At 40.6% G+C, this 19,161-nt stretch overlaps 1 protein-coding gene across 4 annotated transcripts in view; it reads right to left on the bottom strand.

The window, feature by feature from the left end:
- Nucleotides 1-9,538, bottom strand: part of UHRF2 (ubiquitin like with PHD and ring finger domains 2) — a 101,819-nt gene extending 92,281 nt beyond the window's left edge. For 2 of the 4 annotated variants that reach the window (XM_087444565.1, XM_087444564.1), the window contains exons 1-2: nt 9,048-9,536; nt 2,965-3,198 (exon numbers count right to left, since the gene is read on the bottom strand). In XM_087444565.1, coding sequence (XP_087300691.1) covers nt 2,965-3,198; nt 9,048-9,200 — 387 coding nt within the window. In that variant the 5' untranslated portion in view covers nt 9,201-9,536. Of the gene's footprint in view, nt 1-2,964; nt 3,199-9,047 lie in introns of all 4 variants that reach the window. The other 2 variants (XM_087444563.1, XM_004436811.3) reach the window with 2 other exon arrangements.
- Between the last annotated feature and the right edge of the window lie 9,623 nt (nt 9,539-19,161).

Below are 19,161 nucleotides of genomic sequence, written 5' to 3'. Positions count from 1 at the left end.
TCAAAACTGTGAAGGCCATCAAAAACAAAGAAAAGTCGGGGAAACTGTCACAGTCAAAAGGAGCCTAAGGAGATACGACAACTATTCAATGTCACACTAATGTAAATGTAATGTAGTATCCTAGATGGGATTCTGGAACAGAAAAAGGACACTAGATAAAAGCTAAGTAGATACAGTTCAGTAATTATAATAAATGTACTAATGTAAGATGTTAGTAACAGGGTAAACTGGGTGTGAGATATATGGAAACTGTACTATCTTCCCAATTATGCTGCAAATCTAAAACTGTTCTAAAATAACTAGTTTATTTAAAAAGTAACAACGTAAAAAAAATCAACATAGAAGGTATTGGTAACTGAAAAGGATGAAATCAATGGGTGATGTAGACAACAATATGGCAAGTGGGCTTTCAATATTAACAATTCTGTCTGAATTATGAGCACTACATAAAGCACGGTTTTAATTTATATAAGTCTTGCCCATATCATGTAAGTTTATTCTCAGGCTTTGTTTTGTTATTGAAAATTTTTTTTCTCTTTTACTAAATGATTGTAGCAAGGAAAGCTATTGGTATTTAAATAGCCACCTTACTGACAACTCATAATGCTCTAATATGTTTATTTTCTCAACTTTTCCAGGTATTTATGACTAACAACTTAGCCTTCTCCAATATTTACACTTTGTTTTTTTCCTGTCTATCTAGCACTTCTAGAAAGATTTTAAACAACAGTGGCATTAACCAGCTTCCTTGTCTGGCTCCTGTCTTTAATGGGAATGCTTCTGGCTTTCCCCCCACCATTAAGGATGATGCTGGGTGTGGTTTAAAATATTCATCTATTCCATCTGTTCCTCTTACCAAGAATTTTTTTTTAATCAGAAATGGATTCAAATTTTTATTTAGATGCAAAAAACATTTTCAATTAGATCATTTGTTTTATTTGGTTTATTAATATGATAAATTATATTAAAACACTTCCTAATAATGAACTATTCTGCTTCCTGACAAACCATACTTGGTCAAGGCATTATGTTCTTTTAATATATAGTCATAATTTTATTTGCTAAATATAACTTACGTTTTACATCAATATGTAATGATACTGGTGTGCTTTTTGCTATCTTTTAGTATCAGTGTTATACTAAATTTATAGAGCAATAGGAAGCTTTCCTTTTATTATGTTGTGGGTCAATTTAGGTAACATCTTAACTATCTATTCTTTATAGCTTAAAAGCAATTCAGCTGTGTAGCCACCCAGGCCAGGTACTTTTGAGATATAGCTTTTTGCCAGTTTTCTGATTCTTTCCAGATATACAGATCTGTTTGCATTTTTCCATAGATCTAAAAGTATCACTATTTGTGCTTTCTTATTCAATTCATCTACCAATTTCTAATTTTTAGCCTTGAAAATACTCTGAAAAACTGAGTCTGGGTCCCAATTTATCCCAACTGATAAAAGAATTAAGAAAAAATAGTTCTAAGGATAGGAAAGGATGAAGCAAAACTGTCATTCCATTATTTCTACAAAATTTATTAGAATTTGAAAAAGTTGGATACAAAAGTCAACAATAAATCAACTGCATTTCTATATATTGGCAAACAAATCTCAGTTTTAAAAGATAACCATTTAAGATAGCATCAAAAACAAAGCTACCAGAAATAAATCAAACAGATATATAAAGAGAAAACTGAGAAAGATGATAAAGATCTAAATTAATGAAGACATCGATCATGTCCATGAATGAAGGACTCAACATTGCAAAGATGTCAATTCTCCAAGCTGATCTACAGATTCATTCCCCAGTGAAATCCCACCAGATTATTTATCTGTAGAATTTTGACAAGCTAATTCTAAAATTTTTACATGCATGTGTTAGAAGCAAAACATCAAGAAACCCTTAAAGAGGAATTACATTTGGGAGATGGGGGAAACGGAGGTATCAAAATAGTCTACCAGGCTACTTACTACTTAGAACAATATAGGCACAGGGCAGACAAACAGATCAACGGAACCAAGTAGAGGGCAGTTTGGCAGTATCCTGTCACTGAACAACCAGCACTTCTATTTCCAGGTTAAAATTCCTAAAGAAATTCTTGAACACGTGCATGAGGATACACATAAAAGGTTCAAAACAGCACAGTTTTTAATGGCCGAAACTGGAAACAGCCCAAATAGCTATTAATCATGGATTAGATAAATACAATGTGGCATGTTAATAAAATGGAGTAACGTAATAGGTGAAAAATAAAACACAGCTATATGTATGAGAATCCAAGTTGAGAAAAAGAATTCCATTATATAAAATTCAAATATAGGCAAAAGAAAACATATTGTCTAGAGATACATAAGTAGTAACATTAAAGAAAAACAAGACAATGTTCATACAAGTTGAACAAGCAGTTTATCTTTTAGGGAGATAGAGGGAGATGTGTTCTGGTAGCGGCACACAGGAGGCTTTAAAAAAGGACTGCCAGGGCTGGCCCCGTGGCTTAGTGGTTGGGTGCTCGCGCTCCGCTGCTGGCGGCCCCGGGGGTTCGGATCCCGGGGGTTCGGATCCCGGGCGCGCACCGACGCACCGCTTCTCCGGCCACGCTGAGGCCGTGTCCCACATACAGCAACTAGAAGGATGTGCAACTATGACATACAACTATCTACTGGGGCTTTGGGGGGAAAAATAAACAAAAAATTAAAAAAAAAAAAAAAAGAACTGCCATCATTCTACTTCTTAACCTTGGTGGAATTACACAGGCGTTTGCTTTATTATTCTTTAAACTGTACATATACATTTTATACATTCGTCTATATATATATCACAATTTTTTAAAGACTACTTTTAAAAGTTAAAGTATTAACAGCCCAGTCTTTACTTTCAAATGGCAATCAATGTTTACTTATTCACAACAGCCTGAAGAGAACAGACATCTGTATTCTCACAACTAACAAGAAGTTGAAGACGACAACATACCTTATATATTCCAATGCCAGGATCAATAAGAAAATCACGAGTTGATGTAGATGGCTGATTGGAAGTTCCCACCCTTGGGGTTTTCTTTACTTTAGGTGGACTATTAGAATAGAGTTTGGCTTGTACATCAGTCTGTTTCGATGTGCTAGGAAGATCAGGGTCTGGGCGAACTAGTAGCTGAATTATGTCATTCAGTCCAACATCATAGTCAAATAAAGTATATCCGTTTTCCAACTAGAAAAAAGAAAAAGATTAAAATGCTTCTCTCAAAATTTGATCTTCCTACATCTTTAGTTACCCAAATGTCCTAGCCAAATTATTAAAATAAAATTCATAGCATTGCAATTTAGTGATCTTGAAACTATTCCTATTACTTCATGGCCTCTGATATCAGCATCTTTTCAGGACCTCAATAAACTCTTAAGATTCATCCCATGTTAGCTATAGGGAACACTGATAGCCACTGAAACCAAAAATGTATCACTGCTGCTATGACCTCATCGCTTAGGTAGAAAAACTCGATTTCTCACCAAGTTTTGTTTATTTTAACGAACAGTGCCTGAATCCTCAGCAAGAAAGAAAAAGTGAATTTTGAAAGTGAGTTGTTTTATGACCTTGTGTTCTTAAAGACATTAAGTTAACCATTTTATTTCTGAAGCACTGTCAGTAATTTTTCTTAAAAATCAAGCAGGAAAAAAAAATTCGAGCAGGAATCATTACAATTCTTCCTCATGCTATTCCACCTGCCTAAAGTTCTCTAATTCTATCCATTTGTAAAAGTTACCAAGTTGTATCATGGAAAGTCTTCCAGAATGAATAGTGAATAAATCATCTTATTTTGGCAAGGTCTCTGTAATGGATTGAATTGTCCCCCCAACCACCACCCCCTGCCAAAATATGTTGAAGTTGAAGTCCTGATCTTGAGCATCTCAGAATGTGATCTTATTTGGAAAAAGGGTTTTTGCAGAGGTAATCAAGTTAAAACTAGGTCATATGGGTGGGCCCTAATCTATTGTGATTGGTGTCCTTACAAAAAGTTGAAATTTGGACAGAGAGACAGACACACAGAAGGAAGATGTAAAGGTACACAGGGAGAAGACAGCCATGTGACTGGAGTGACATATCTACAAGCCAAGGAACACCAAGGATTGCTAGCAAATACCAGGAGCTAAAGGAAGCAAGGAAGGATTCTTCCCTAGAGCAGAGAGAGCATTGCCCTGCTGACACCTTGATTTCAGACTTAGAGCATCCAAAACCGTGACAACACATTTCTGTTGTTTTAAGCTACAGGTTTTAGTAGTTTGTTACAGAAGCCCTAGGAAACTAATAGTCTCCATTTTGTTTCTTTATAAAATTCAGGTGGCCAATTCACCATGATTCAATAAGAAAACTAAACTCCTTGAAGATCAGAACTATCATTTCCCCAGAAACATTACCAATTTAGTCACTGTTCATTTTTCCCCTTTGAGTGTAATACCTGTCACCATTCACAACTCTCTAACACAGTAAGACCATATTCGAGAAGTCAACCAAAGGGAAAGAATGAAAGTCTGTCTTTGAATGATAAACTCACTAAGGTACTAGATATTTTAATTCAAGTGGTCCAAGAACACACCTAGCACAATCCTGCACATTACAGGTCTTCACAAATGTTAAACAGAACAAAGGATCAAGAAATACACAAGTTTCCAGTGGGAGAATTAAATGAGACAGTATCTCACAGGTTAGTTAACATGCTTATTCCAAATAAGCCTAAGGAGTCTCCCAAGTCAGTAAGCAGATAAGCCCTTATAGGGATAAGAATGTTAATATTGCTTACCTTATTAAAAAACAAGAACTCCCTCTAATTCTGAATTACTGGGGGAAAAACTCAAAGAGCAAAAAACTATACATTCACACCTTCATTTTGACATTCTCCAATAGCTCTCCCCAGCCCCAAAAAGTAAGCACTAATTTTGAAACAGTTGGAAAAGCACAACTTGATTAAATAAAAAACTGCTGTGCATTATAACAATTAGAAAAATGGAAGTGTTCAAAGTAGAAACTAAACTAACAGCATAGAACATGCAAATTAACTGGTAGGGCATTCTCCAAAATGAATATAGCCGTTCAGGTGGTGAAATAATTGGAAACCCAAAGTGTTTCCATAAACATTCTTCTGCTGAAATTTGACGCACAAGAGTCAGAGGGACCTTGGAGGCATTCTTACACTCAACCCCTCTGACTAGTTTCTACCAAGTGATCAAAGTAAACATAAGCTGGTTTAAGCGGTACTTGGTTTGAAAGGAAAAGCAATGTCTGAAGTTGGAGTGCAACATTAAGCTTATCAAGGTATGGGGCCCTATAACAAAAGTTAGGCCCACATTCACATGTAAACACCTTTCCTCCAACTATTCTCGCTTGCTATGACAGCCACTTCCACCCAGATTATCTACTTCCCTAATTTACAGGTACCATTCCAGTTTTCCTAAAAGTAATTGTTATCCATTGCATAGCAAGTTCCACACAGCTAGGCCATTGTGAAAAGTTGTAAAGAACACTAGAACGATTTGTTATTTGAAAAGTACTGAAGTTCTCCCAAACTTAATGAAGGTGCAGACTGCAAGTTATCTGTCACTTAAATTATGCTTTGAATGGGGAGAAAGGTATTGGTTCATTTAGAAATTACAACACCTATGAGTTTCAGGCGTACAACTATAGTCCAATGTCTCAGGACCTCAATAAATTCTTAAGAATCATTCCATATTAGCTATAGGGAACACTGATAGCCACTGAAACCAAAAATGTATCACTGCTGCTGTGACCTCATCACTTAGGTAGAAAAACCCTATTTCAGAAAATGTTTGAGAACTGCCATCTGAGACGACGGGGCTGCAGGATTTACAATACTAGAGAGGCAGGAATGGCTCTAGAACTTTTTTGTCTTGCCAGACTGCATTCTTGAATTTTTATTGAGTTCACAGAAGAAATTCCAGGTAACAGGAAGAAGTGCAACAGTGATGCAAGGGGAAACTAGGAAGCAAACACCAAGTGGCAGGGGCTGAGAAGGCAGTGGGCAAGTCACCCCCCAGGGGCTACCGATAGGGGATACAAGTGGAGGACGTGAAGTTAGTAACTTCCATGTGTCTTTCACATCGTATTATATATACATAACACACATACACTCCTTTAACTAGGCAAACACTTTTATTTTGTATTCCACATGAAAACAAAGAGTCCGGGGGCAAAAGGCCACTATTCAGTTTTTCTTCAGCTCTGGGGCAAGCTCCACACCTACAATCCATTCTAAGGCTATCCTTATAGTGGTACAAGGGAAAGAAGGAAATGAGGGGAGAGAATCCTTTCAAAGTTGGAAAAGCTGTAGATTCTCAAAAGATTTAGAGATCCACCAACATAACTCTTCCTTTAAAAAACCCAATTCCCAGGGTGCCTCAAACTCAATCTCCCAGAGAAGGAGAGCCAAACGAGGTTACCCTACTCTAACCAGAACTTACAGCCCTGAATTGCCGCTCTTCATTATGACCCTCAAAAGTGGAGTCATTTACACAATTACATTGCTTCTCAAACTTAATTTGCATACAGATCACCTGGGGACTTCGTTAAACTACAGATTCTACTTCCGTAGGCCTGGCGTGAGGCTCCCAGGTGAAGCTAATGCTACTGATCCTGCTGATCCAGGAACCATACTTTGAAAAGCAAGAAAGTAGTAGGAGAACTGACTATACTTCAACATTCATTTTCAAACTCTGGTGTTCATCAGAATCTCCCATGGGATCTTGTTAAATTCAACTACCTGCAATTCTGGGGTGAGCCAAGCATCTATAATAAATATCCACAAGTGATTCTGATATACACCAAAGATTAAAAGTAGCAGACCTAACACACGAAGTGCAGGGAAAAGGGGGAAAGGGTACCATTTACATCACAGACATTGTAAATTTGTTTTTATTTATGACGTTTTTCACCATGTGGCAGTAAAGCATCTTGAGGAAGGGGTGCCTTTTGCTAACAAGCACAAAGGCATTTTATAGGATAGGCACAGCCCTGTGATGCCAATCCAGTAGTTGCCTGCTACAGACACACTACCCTGTCCGTGGACTGTGGACTCCAAAGACAAAAGGAGAATGAAGATAATAATTACTGCCATGGCTACCTGTCAGCTCATAAGGAAGTAAATACAGCTGCAGCAGTGTCTTCCTTCTCTGTCTCCAACTCAATGGGGCACCAAAAGTCCATTCTTCATCCCTATTGGCTTATCACTGAGCTGAAGAAATCAAAGGAGTGAGTTATCAACTGTCCTGAGCTAAGAAGTACAAAATGTTGTTATCCTCAACAGTTTTTTCCCTGAACCTAGAACCAGCTTTCTAGTTTATTGGAAGTCTACTTTGTTGCCCTAAATTTAACCCAATCCCTACCTTTCCCCAAGACAGCCAGGTGCATATTTTCTTTTAGCTGTTTGATAATCAGACTTTAGTGATGTTGCCCAGGAATACATTCTCATGCTTCATTCCTATCTCTAGTGCTGAAGTCACCAAAGTATCCCAGGAATTCATGTACTACTGTCCCTAGCTAGAAAATAAAATTCTTAGGACTTGATTACATGCTTTTCACCTCTGACCAAAAGATAAAAAGGTATCAGCCACTGGAGTCACAGCAATATAAAGCTACATAGTGTTTAACACACATACAATTATTTCAAAAGCAAAGTTTACAACTAAATTGAACACCTGTTTTTACAAGTCAAACACTAAAGGATCAATATAAAACTGGCTGCAAACACATATCAAAGATGCTATCACTTATTTAAAAACAAATTAAAACAACCTCTAGCTCCTTCTTTCCCAGAATGAAATCTTGTTACTCGGAAATTTCTGGGCAGTTTTTGAAGCGTAAGCCTATGAAGGGGAGAAAAATATTCCTTTCAAATCCTTTGTGGCTGTAGGAAAACGGCTACTTCTACCAAATCAAAGAGAGCTACATTTATTTCAAACCACAGGACTGGAGCCAAACTGTGGTCTATCAACTGGAGGATGCCAACTTTTTTAGTGCATAACATTTTTTGAAAAAGACAAAGAAAGACAAGAAAAACAGGAGGGGTCTGAGTCTCTAGGTATAGACTACTTCCTATCCGTGGGGGATAGGGAAAAATCTTCAATGGGCCAGACCACGGCCATACCATACAACGACCGGAGACGCCCACAAGACACCCTCACCGCCAAAAACAGTTTCAGCCTTCAAGTATGTACCGCTGGCTATGCTCCAGTTGCTGTGTTAAAAGCCTGGGTGAGGGGACTCTTAGAAGGTGACAAGTAAGAAGAGCAAACAGTCTTTTAGACTCCTTTCCACTCTGGGAATAACTTCCCCGGCCTATACTGGGCAGTTTAAATCCGGTCCCGGGTTACATCAATAGCTCCTTCAGTCCGGGTCTCTAATCTCCCCCAAGACAGGTTTCAATCCTAGGAGAGGTGGTAAGGGAGGGAGGCCAGAAGTTCCGGAAACCCTTCGAATCTTCAGTGTGTACAAATCCCTTCCACGCGAAGAGGCAGAGCTAAGGTTCTTGTGCCTGAGAGAGAGCAAGATGTAAGTTTCCCCCTCCTACTTGGGAGCCAGGAGCGCGGAAGAGCCACGGAAGCGATGCGAGCCGTTAGCCGGGTCAGCGCTGCCGGGAGCCGGAACCGCCGGCCCTCCCCACCCGCACTGTGGCATGGCCGCCAGCGCCCGCTGCCCTCCCGGCCCTCCAGGGGCCCCGGACCCCGCCAAACGCGGGAAACGAGAGAACCCAGGCGCTCTGATGGGCTGTGCCTGCGGCTGCTGCCCCACTAGGAAAGGGCGGTCAGGTCTGCGCGCTCAGGGCGCCCCCACCTCCGACCCCGCCGGGCGCACCTGCTCTCGGGGCTGGCGGGGACCCTGCTGCGCCCCCTCGGCGGGCCCTGGGCCCGCACTCTGAGCCTCGCGGGCTGCACACCCGAGGTAGAGCCAGGTGCGCTGTGCGCGCGCGGCGCCCCAAGTCCTCCGGCCCGCCCAGCTCACGCGTCCTGGAGGTTCACACGGGCTCCCCGAGGGGCGCGGTGGGCGCGCCTCACCTGCTTGCCCCGGTAGAAGAGGCGCTGGCACTCGGGCCGCACGTCGAACAGCGCCCACACCCGCTCGCGCAGCTCCTCGATTGTGGCTTTGCGAGACACGTCCTCAATGGTGCGCGTCTGGGAGCCGTCGATGGTGCGAACCTGGATCCACATCTTTGCGCCGGGAGAGGGGACCGGCCCCGCTTTGTCTCCCCCTGCACTCCGGGCGCCGCGCCCCGCCCGGCCCGCGCCGCTTCCCCAGCGGCTCTGGCTCTCCGCGGCCGGCGGGCGAGCGCGCGCACAGGCGAGGCAGACCGACCAGACGCCGGGCCCGACAGGCGGCGGCGACTCCTAGACCGCGCGCGCCCTCCCAGCGGCCCTGAGGAGGGAAGGAAACCGGAACTAGTCGCAGGCGCCGGCGCCACCGCAGCCCCTGCCTCACAAATAGGAAGAAGCCTTGTCTGCGCCGCGCGGAGTGTTTACTTATAGAGCTCTAGCTCCCACATGGAGGTCACGGCGCCAAGCCGGATCTCGCGAGATCCACGCTGCGCTCCGCCTTAAAGAGGAAGCTGCTGGGGAAGTAGCTACAGACCAGAGGGAACTAAAATGGGCGGGTGTGGGGAGGGCGGGGCGGGGCGGGGGGCGGTGCTTTCGGGAGCCGTTATTTGCCCCTCCGCCTGCACCTGGGCTCTGGACACGCCCTCTAGCCTTTGGGTTTCGGGAGGTTACAGGACCGCCCACAGCAGTTGCCGTTTTGGTTCTGGTTTCGGGACCCAGGGGAGGACCGGACTCCTCAGGCCTAGCGGATACGGTTCTGTAGTCTCAAAAACATACCAAAAATTAGAAACTCTGACGTGCACTTGTATGATCTTGAAAAGGGGGGTGCAGGCGAGCGCGGCCTAAATTTCTGAGAAAGCACATAAGGAAATGAGTCCGCTCAGCCGGACACCGCCAGCCACGCGGCCCGGCGGGGCCGGTCGACAGGAAAGGCCCCGGGGACCCTTCTGCTTCGCGAACTCGTTTCCCGCCGGGCCCAGATGCTGCCTTCGCGCCGCAACCCGCTTCTTGGGGTTTCCCGCCGCCGGCCTGAGGTGGCGGCCCCGGGCCCACAGGCCGCGGGTCCTGCTGGGATCGCCCTCGGGCCTGCCGCGGTCACACCCAGACTTCCGGCTACAGAGGTGGTGGCGCCGCCGCCCGGAGGGCCGCTCCACGACCGGACGTTTCTGTTTGTGGACCTTCCGTGATCGTGCGCCTTTGGCCTAAGGGATTTCGGGGTCAATGGAAAACACTTTTAAAGGATGCAGAGCTACACGCCTCCGAAGAAAGAACTCGAAGGATCCCACGAGGAGTAAATTCTCAGAAATAGGCCCAACGCAGCATTACCTAATAGTGGACTTATTTAAAATGACAATATGTCTTCACAAAAAGGAAGAGAGCATCTGAAAGTAGAAAAATATACATAAAAAACTTGCACTTTATATTTGTCAAAATCCGTAACATGAATATTCAGGCTGGTGCTAATTATTACCGTAAAGATAGAGCAGCATTTTTGTAATAAACAGTTGAAATAATTACAAGTACAGAGAAGTCCAGTAGTATCATAAAGAAAGATGGCTCAAGACGGGACAGAAAAACATGTACTACATATTTTGGGTTTGTGTCCTTGCTGAAAATTTTACATTCACTTATATCCTCTAAATATAATTCATCTTGTCTACTCCTGAATTAAGTAAAACAAATATTAAGTATTCATTACACGTGTAAATGAGATGATAGAGTTATGTAAAGCACGTTTATAACCTGCTCCAACAAGGGATAGCTATTTGCTATTATAAGGATATTCTGTGCCCTTGTGGGGCCATATTAAGAATTTCTTTTTTTTAATTCCCTGCTCACAAAGAATTTACAAGCTAGTTCAGATAAGATTCCAAAAAATGAAAATATTAAAGAATAATTTAGTACTAAACAGTCTGCTATTGGTTAAATATAATAGCAATTAAAGATGAGAGAAGGCGGTCTAGAATGATCTGGGAGTTTAATGATAGGGGTACAACTTGACCTGAGTTAGATGGTATACTGTAATGGGGGCAGCATTTAAAGGTTCAGTTCATGGGTTGAGGTAGACCTAAACCGTAATCCTAGTTTTGCTGTTTACTTAAAATGTGATATTGGACAAATTATTTGCTTCAATTTCCTCAATGTAAAATGGTGCTTATAACATCTAATGAATGTAAAGTGTTTAGCATAGTGCCTATCCCTTGCCAGTACACAATAAAATATTTTCATGCTATTATTATGGAGAGGATTTAGATAAGCAGAGAATGCCCAAAGAGGAGAGAGTGCTTAAGCAAAGACAGAACATATGCATTTTTACAGGTCAGAAATGATTGCATATCAGAGAAAGGTTGACTAAATAGAGAAGGGCAGAGTGTGAAGATTAGCATTCAAAGCAGTAGATTTTTCGGCCCCAGGGAGAAACTAAGGTTTTTAAAGAGTCCACTGATGTGATTAAATATGCATTTGGAATGACAGCAGAAGGAATGTGGAAGGATGCCTTAGGGAAAAACTAAGGGAGAGGAAGAGAAAGGGGAGATGTTGTCTGAAAGCTTAGTGTAGAGGCAAATTGTGTCGATTTTGGTGAAATTTGTGGCAGTGGGTAAGAGAAGAAAGGGTAGATTCCAGAGTATTCTAGAAAATCAAGCTTATCGGACTTGTAGAATGTAGATATGAGGGATGAGGAAAATGGAATGCTGAGACTAATTCCCAAGTTTCTAGTTTGGGAGATTTACATGGATGGCTTGGGTAGACGGTGATGCTCTTTTTTTTTTTTTTTTTAATAATTTTATTTATTTATTTTTTCCCCCAAAGCCCCAGTAAATAGTTGTATGTCATAGCTGCACATCCTTCTATTTGCTGTATGTGGGACACGGCCTCAGTATAGCCAGAGAAGCGGTGCGTCAGTGCGTGCTCGGAATCCGAACCCAGGCCGCCAGCAGCAGAGTGCGCACGCTTAACCGCTAAGCCACGGGGCCGGCCCAACGGTGATGCTCTTAACTGAACTAAAAGAGGAGGCAAGTTGGGAAAATGCAGTGAGTTCCATTTGAGCTGTGTTGCATTTGAAATGCATCCAAAATATACCTAGATGGAGATATCTAACTGACAGTTGGAAATACAAGTCCAAAGTTTTGAAGGGAAGTAAAAAACCTCTGAAAGAGGAACTAGTCAAGACCTCCTGTACTCACTCCCATGAGATGACTTATCTTTCTTAATGTGGTGGGTCTTTAATGGAGAACCCTTGGGGGGAAAAAAAGACTACTGTCAAAATTGAGTGTCTACTGGGACTGGATAGGATTTGTGTTAATCTAGTCAGTATAGATCCCAAAGGATTGACAGGACAGGGCTTTGAGATGTGAGAACCAGAAAAGATATGTTTGTCCTGTGCAGACCAAATTAATTACATATGGAAACATAAGCTTATGTGTGTAGTAAGTTACTTAGGATATAAATAAGTGATTGCAAATAAATGATTCTATATGTAACAAAATGCATCCTTCTGTGTTTCTCCACACAGTACATATTGTAACTAAGGTTTTCTCTCTTTCCCTGCAATGCTGTTGTTGTCTGCTTAGGGAGCTGCCCAGTTGTAAAAACAAGGTAGAAGTTCTCTGACAAAAACCACAATATCAAACAGTTCTGACATACTATGCCTTATTACCAGATGTGTAACTAAAACAACATGGATGTGAACAGGGAAAGAAAAGAGGAATTATTTACATGGATGAAAAGTAAATACTAAAACTTATGCCATCAGTCATGATTTGATATTTGTTCAAGTCAAAAGACGCAAAACAGAAAGATAAAAGACTGAATGTAGAACTAATTATTCTAGAATCTTATTACAATTCAGAATGTCTCCAGTTTTCTCAATTAATGTCCCAAAGTCAAGAACTTTTATATATATTTAAAAAGTGAATTTCAGTCTGCTCTCTGCAGCTATGATTACCAGCTTTTCATCCCCACCTCTGTGCTGGTTGTCTTCCTTTTGCTCCTCCAGGGCCACTCTCTACCTGCTCGCCATCCTGGAGTCCAAGGGCAGGAAGTACATCAATGGGGTCAGTGCTCTCAGGCTTCCAACTGAGTTTGGCCAGTGGGGAGGAAGCACAGACAGGAAACTGTAGGTTGGGAAGAGAATGAGGTCAGTATATTTACTCCCCCGGCTTTCTCCCTGAAAGGTCACCTCAGGCTGTCTGTTGCCTTCTTGGGAAGTCACTACTTCTCTTCAAGTGGCCTGCTCTATGTAACTCACCCTTCCATGTTCTGGTAACCTCTCCCTCCTCTTGTTGCTTTGGGTCTAGGGATTGTAACAGTTTACAGTCCTAGATTCATGCATATTCCGTCAGTTCCGTATACCTTGGCCCACACCCTTTTAATTGGTCTTTTGAGGAAAAAGACATTAAAGTACCTTAACTGGAGGTTTTCCGTTATAATGTTTACCGATATTTTTAAAAGAACTACATGTTATAAGAGTAAACTAGAATTTCCATTGACTAAAAAGCACTTCATATTGTGGCTCGTTACTTAAACTAGCCATATTTTAAAGGATGTGCTCTTTCTTTTTAATAGAATCACAGATTTTTACTGTGGAAATCTACTTTAGAGATCATTCTGGTCTAACCTTCTGTTTAACAAATGAGAAAATTATTTGGACAAGGACATGTAATCAATGAGTGACAGTGTTAGAGCTTAAACCCCTGGTGTCCTTCTCTAGCCAGTGTTATTTACCCTTCAGCTAGCTGTCCCACTTTTGTTTCTCTGGTGGCTTCCCCATTCACTTCATCCAGAGAATAATCCTATTCCTTCCTGCGGTGAGTGCCCCTGGTTCTCTGGAATACCTGATGGCCCAGGTAGGAGTGGGGACCTGGGATTCTTACTAAAGACTTTCAGTTTATCCCTGTTTTCAGTGGTATGCCTTCTCCTGCCTTCTGAGATTAGTCCTTCCTACTGCTGAACTTTTCTGAGGGTCTGGGGAGCAATTCAGTTTAGATTTCCCCCACCATAGGCAGTTAAGGTTCAACTTCCCGATGATGGGGTCAACTTAGGGTTCAACTTCCAGTTACAACTTTCTGCAAAACAAATTTTAAAGGTTTAAAATAACAGCAGCCACTTTACTATCTCTCACAGTTTCTATGGGATAGGAATTCTGAAATGGCTCAGTTGGAAAGCCTGAGTTCTGGCTCAGAATCTGGCATGCCATTGCAGTCAGATGCAGCTAGAACTGGAAGACTGGGGAGTAGAACAGTTGGGAACTAGCTAGGCATCTCTCCTTAAGAAGTCTCAGGACTTCACCACGTGGTCTTTCTCTGTGGGCTAGTTTGGGCTTTCTTACAGCATGGCCACCTCAGAGCAGTCAGGCTGCTTACAAGGTGGTTGAAGACTTCAAGGGTGAGAATTCCAGTGAGCAATGTGTAAGCTGTATCACTCTTTATGCCTCATTTGAAAGTCACATAGTGTCACCTCTGCTATATTCTTTTGACCAAAACATTCACAAAAGCCCACTCAATTTCAGGGGGAGGGCATAGAGACCGGACCTCTCAATGTGAGGGGTGTCAAAGTCACATTGTAAAAAGAGCATATGGGATGGAAGATATTGTTGCAGCGCATTTTAGGGAAATAGAATCTGCATCACAACTCCTCCATCTATTTTTTTCCATCTAATTTTTTTGTAAGACCAAAGAATGTTTAAATTTTGAAACTCATCAGTCATACAAAAAAGATACAGAGAATAATATAATAAACACTTTTGTATTCACCATCTTGCTTTAGAAATAAAACATTCAAATAGTTAAAACCCCTCTCTGCTTACATTTCTCTTTCACTCTCTTTTCCAGATAGAAACATTGTCTTGAATTGGGTATTATTGTCATGCCTGTTTTTATACTTTTAATACGTGTACATGTATCTCTAAACAATAGTAAATTTGGAGTTTTTTAAGCGTTATATAACATGATTCTTTATAATATTGAAATTTACTTTTTGAACTCAGTTATTTTTCTGGGATTTATTCATGTTGATATACAGCTCTAGTACAAACTTTCTTAAATGCTCAGATGGTAAATATGTTAGGTTTTGTCGGCAGACGATCTCTGTTGCAGCTACTCATTCTGCAGTTGTAATACAAAAGCAGGTCTACTCAATATGTAAATGAACGGGTGTGCCTGTGTTCTTATAAAACTTTATTTGCTAGAATAGGTGGCAGAATTTGGCCTGTGGGCCATAGTTTGCTGATTCCAGCTCTAGTATAAAGTTCATAACACTTTGGATATCTTGTTCCCTGAAAGTTACTTTAGATTATAACCCAGCCCCAACCCCATCCTTATTATGTTCCTCTGCCTTAAGAAGACATTTTGAGAAACACTGATTTAGGAGGAAAATTGACAGATTTGCTAAATTTTGATTTGTGGAAAGCCTCATTGGACTCCGGTTTTCATCTTTTATTCTTGAGAGTAAAGGTCAGGAAACTCCTGCCTTTAGACTCCTCTAGCCACCCTATTTTGAACTTGGCCTGACTCTTTCTTATCCTGTCTTCTCTGCCTGGAAAGTTTCAACTCATGTGTCAAGATTTCCCTCAAATGCCACTTCTTCCAGGATGACTTTCCTGATACCTCCCAGCTGAAGGAAATGCTTCCTCTGTGTTCCCAAACTTAGTCCATATCTCTAGTCTAGCACTTAACTCAGCTGTAATTACTTGTTTGCATGACTATCTTCCCCATTAAAATTTTGATGCCCTGGAGAACAGGGACTTATTCTGTTTATCTTTGTTTCCAACACAAAACTCAGTGCTTGGTACTTAGATATACTTAATAAGCGATTGTTGAAGGATGGAAGGAAGAGAGGGAGGAACTAAAGTCTATTCAGGTGACCACTTGGAACAAGAAACAAATTTGCATAGTCTTTAGGCCTCTAGAGGCGGAGGTGCCTCTCTGTTCATTATTCTATCCCACCTTACCTTAGAGGCATTTCTTCATGCCCTCCCGCCTCCTCTTTGCAGGGAGGCAGAAAAATCACATCTTCTTTTATACAGATAATTATAATTTTTGCATAGAAAAAACTTTGTTGTACATTTTCTTATAATCCAGTTTCCCAAGTTCTAAGAGGTTGAACACCCTCAAAACTATTGCTATTTATGAAGAAGGAGAAGAAAATTGAAGTAATCAAAAACAGATTTTTTTCTAGACTAGTTTAGAGGAAAAGAATCAATCTCACTAATATAATATTTAGTTTGCTGTTAGGATTATTGCCTGTGAAGGGGAAAGGTTATTGACATTAAAATACTTTCTATAGAAAGGTGTTTCCCCCCATTTTCCCATTAAAAACACATGTTGACATTATTCTGCTGATTTGCATGAGCAAGAAATCCTATATAACTGATCCTTATCCATTTATTAATGAGTTTGTCTAATGCAGATTTAATGAAGATGTGTAACACGATGGATAGAACGTGGGCTCTAGAATTGATAGACCTGAATTTGAATCTGAGATCTGCTAATTACCAGCATTATGGCATCAGGCAACTTATTTAATGTCTCTGAGCCTTGATTTCTGCATCTGAAATGGGTGTAATAATACCTCTCATAGTGCCCCAAGAACCAAATGAGACAAAATCTCATTGCATAGGCACTCAATAATGGTTACTTTCCTCTGTTTTTGTCACAATATCTGAGTGCATTCAGTCAGTAGGATTTATTCTGGTTTTCAAGTGATTCTTTGGGTGATTTGAGACAATAAAAAATTTGGAATGGGAAGCTTTGTTGTCATTTTAAAAGCATTTTATAGCTTTGGATTTATGAGCTTGAGGGAGCTCTTTCCGATAGGGTTTCAGTCAGCTCAAGATGGAGATAAATTATGAAGTGCTAACTTCTGCTTGGCAAATTTACATGTACCTAAAATTATTTTGGTGTTTTATTAGCTCAACAAACAAATCATAATGTTTGTTTGTAAGGAACTTTAAGTAGCTTTCTATCCTCTTATGAAATCCCAGAGGATTTCAAAAACTCACAAAGATCTACTATCTGCTTTCTCTCTGCCCGCTTCCAGACCCCAAACTGAAAACCTAAAATATAACTTTATGAAGCCAAAAAGAAAAAAAAAAATCACAATACAATTGCAAAAAATATTTATAACAACATAAAATCACATTTTCTCATTTTCTTTCTGGTATCTAAAATGATATTTACACAATGCAAATATCGATCTTCCTCAACTTGCGATGGGTTTACATCCTGATAAACCTATTGTAACTTGAAAATGTCTTAAGTCAAAAATGCGTTTAATACAACTAACCTACTGAACATCATAGCTTAGCCTAGCCTACCTTAAATGTGCTCAGAAAAATTACATTAGCCTACGGTTGGGCAAAATCATCTAACACAAAGCCTATTTTATAATAAAGTGTTGAATATCTCATGTAATTTATTGAATACTGTACAGAAAGTGAAAAACCAAATGGGTACAGAATGGTTGTAAGTGTTTTGGTTGTGTATCCTCATGATTGCATGGCTGACTGGGAGCTGCAGCTCCCTGCCGCTCCCCAGCATCATGAGAATCATACAACAAATTGCTAGCCCAGGAAAAGATCAAAATTCAAAGTATGGTTTCAACTGAATGTGTACCACTTTTGAGCCATCATTAAAGTAAAAAAATTGTAAGTCGAACCATCGTTAAGTCAGGGACTGTCTGTAAACCAAATATATCTAATGCACTCCCTCCAAAACTGTACTATTAAAATTGCATTTTATAAGGTTTCCAGAGAGTGAGGGAATTTTGTTATCCCTTCTAGGTTGTTGAAAGAGAATTTTTCTAGGATATTTAGCCTACATATTTTCTTTTACAAACTACAACAGAGATTTTTTATCATAAGCATTAATACAATTTATAGACTACGAAGAATTTTAGCAAAAGACTACATTAGACTGGGAGTTAGAAGCGACTGCTTTGGGCAGATCAAAGCTTTTCTCAGCTATCAATTTCTTATCTGTAAATTGAGATGAACAAGAAAAGTAGTATTCAGTGATGCAATGGTTGAGATCTTAAGCTTTGGAGTCAGCTTTGGAGTCAACTGAGAGGCAAACCTTGGTTTTCTCAACTGTAACCTATTAGGTACCCAATAGATTTGTGGTAAGAATAAATGAGCTATCACCTGTAAGTACTTAACATACCATTCAGTGAATGTTATCTGCCATTATTCAGCAGCAGCAACTATTAGCAGGACTCAGAAGCAATTTATGTGTGTGTTTTTCATAACGATAATTAAGAATTCCTTCTCCATCGAGTACTTGTGATATATTACTTGTATTTGTTAGATTTTGCTGCATAACAAGCCACCTCAAAACTTAGAGGCTTAAAACAATAGCCATTTATTTAACATTATTCTCTGTGTTAACAATTTGGGCTAGGCTCTGCTGAGCAGTTGTTCAGGTCTCAGCTGATGGCTGGTTGGTCTAGAATGGCTTCACCTGAGATGATCTGTCACAGCACCATGTGGGGCTAGTCTGGGCTTGTTCACATGGTAGATGTGCATGGTTCTAAGAGATCCATTGGAAGCCTACAAGGCCTCTTGAGGCCTAGGCTTGGAATTGGCACAGTGTCAATTCATCAGATTTTATTGACCAAAGCAAGTCAGAGGCCAGCCCAAATTCAAGGAGAGGGAAAACTTACTCCTTCACAGGAGGAGCTGCAAAAACTTGTTGCAAAGGAGTAGGGAGGGAAATAATTATGGCCATTTTTATAATTAATCTAAAACACTATCTCCTACTAATGTTAGTTGTACATACTAGATTACCTATGGGTAACCTTTTATGGCATTAGTAATCTTGTTATTCTATTTCTCATAATCTCCCAATCTCTCAGTCTACCACAGATTATTGCTGTAAATGTGCTTCATATATTTGCTGGTTTAGGCTGAATTATTTTGTCACATGACCAGTTGATGCTGGTAAACTTTGATCTACCTCAAACTTGTGACCCAGTTTCATTTTATCTAATCCCAGCTAAGGCAAAATTATATACTTTCTTGACTGGCCCCTCAGAATATACCATAGTGCAATCTGAAAGACATTAGGAATTGTTGTTTTGTTTG

Source organism: Ceratotherium simum, chromosome 20, assembly GCF_057802395.1.
Source record: "Ceratotherium simum simum isolate JZ-2026a chromosome 20, ASM5780239v1, whole genome shotgun sequence".
In the NCBI taxonomy this organism is placed as follows: Eukaryota; Metazoa; Chordata; class Mammalia; order Perissodactyla; family Rhinocerotidae; genus Ceratotherium; species Ceratotherium simum.
The sequence above is the reverse complement of the archived record's forward strand: the minus strand, read 5'-3'. Positions and strand labels throughout refer to the sequence as shown.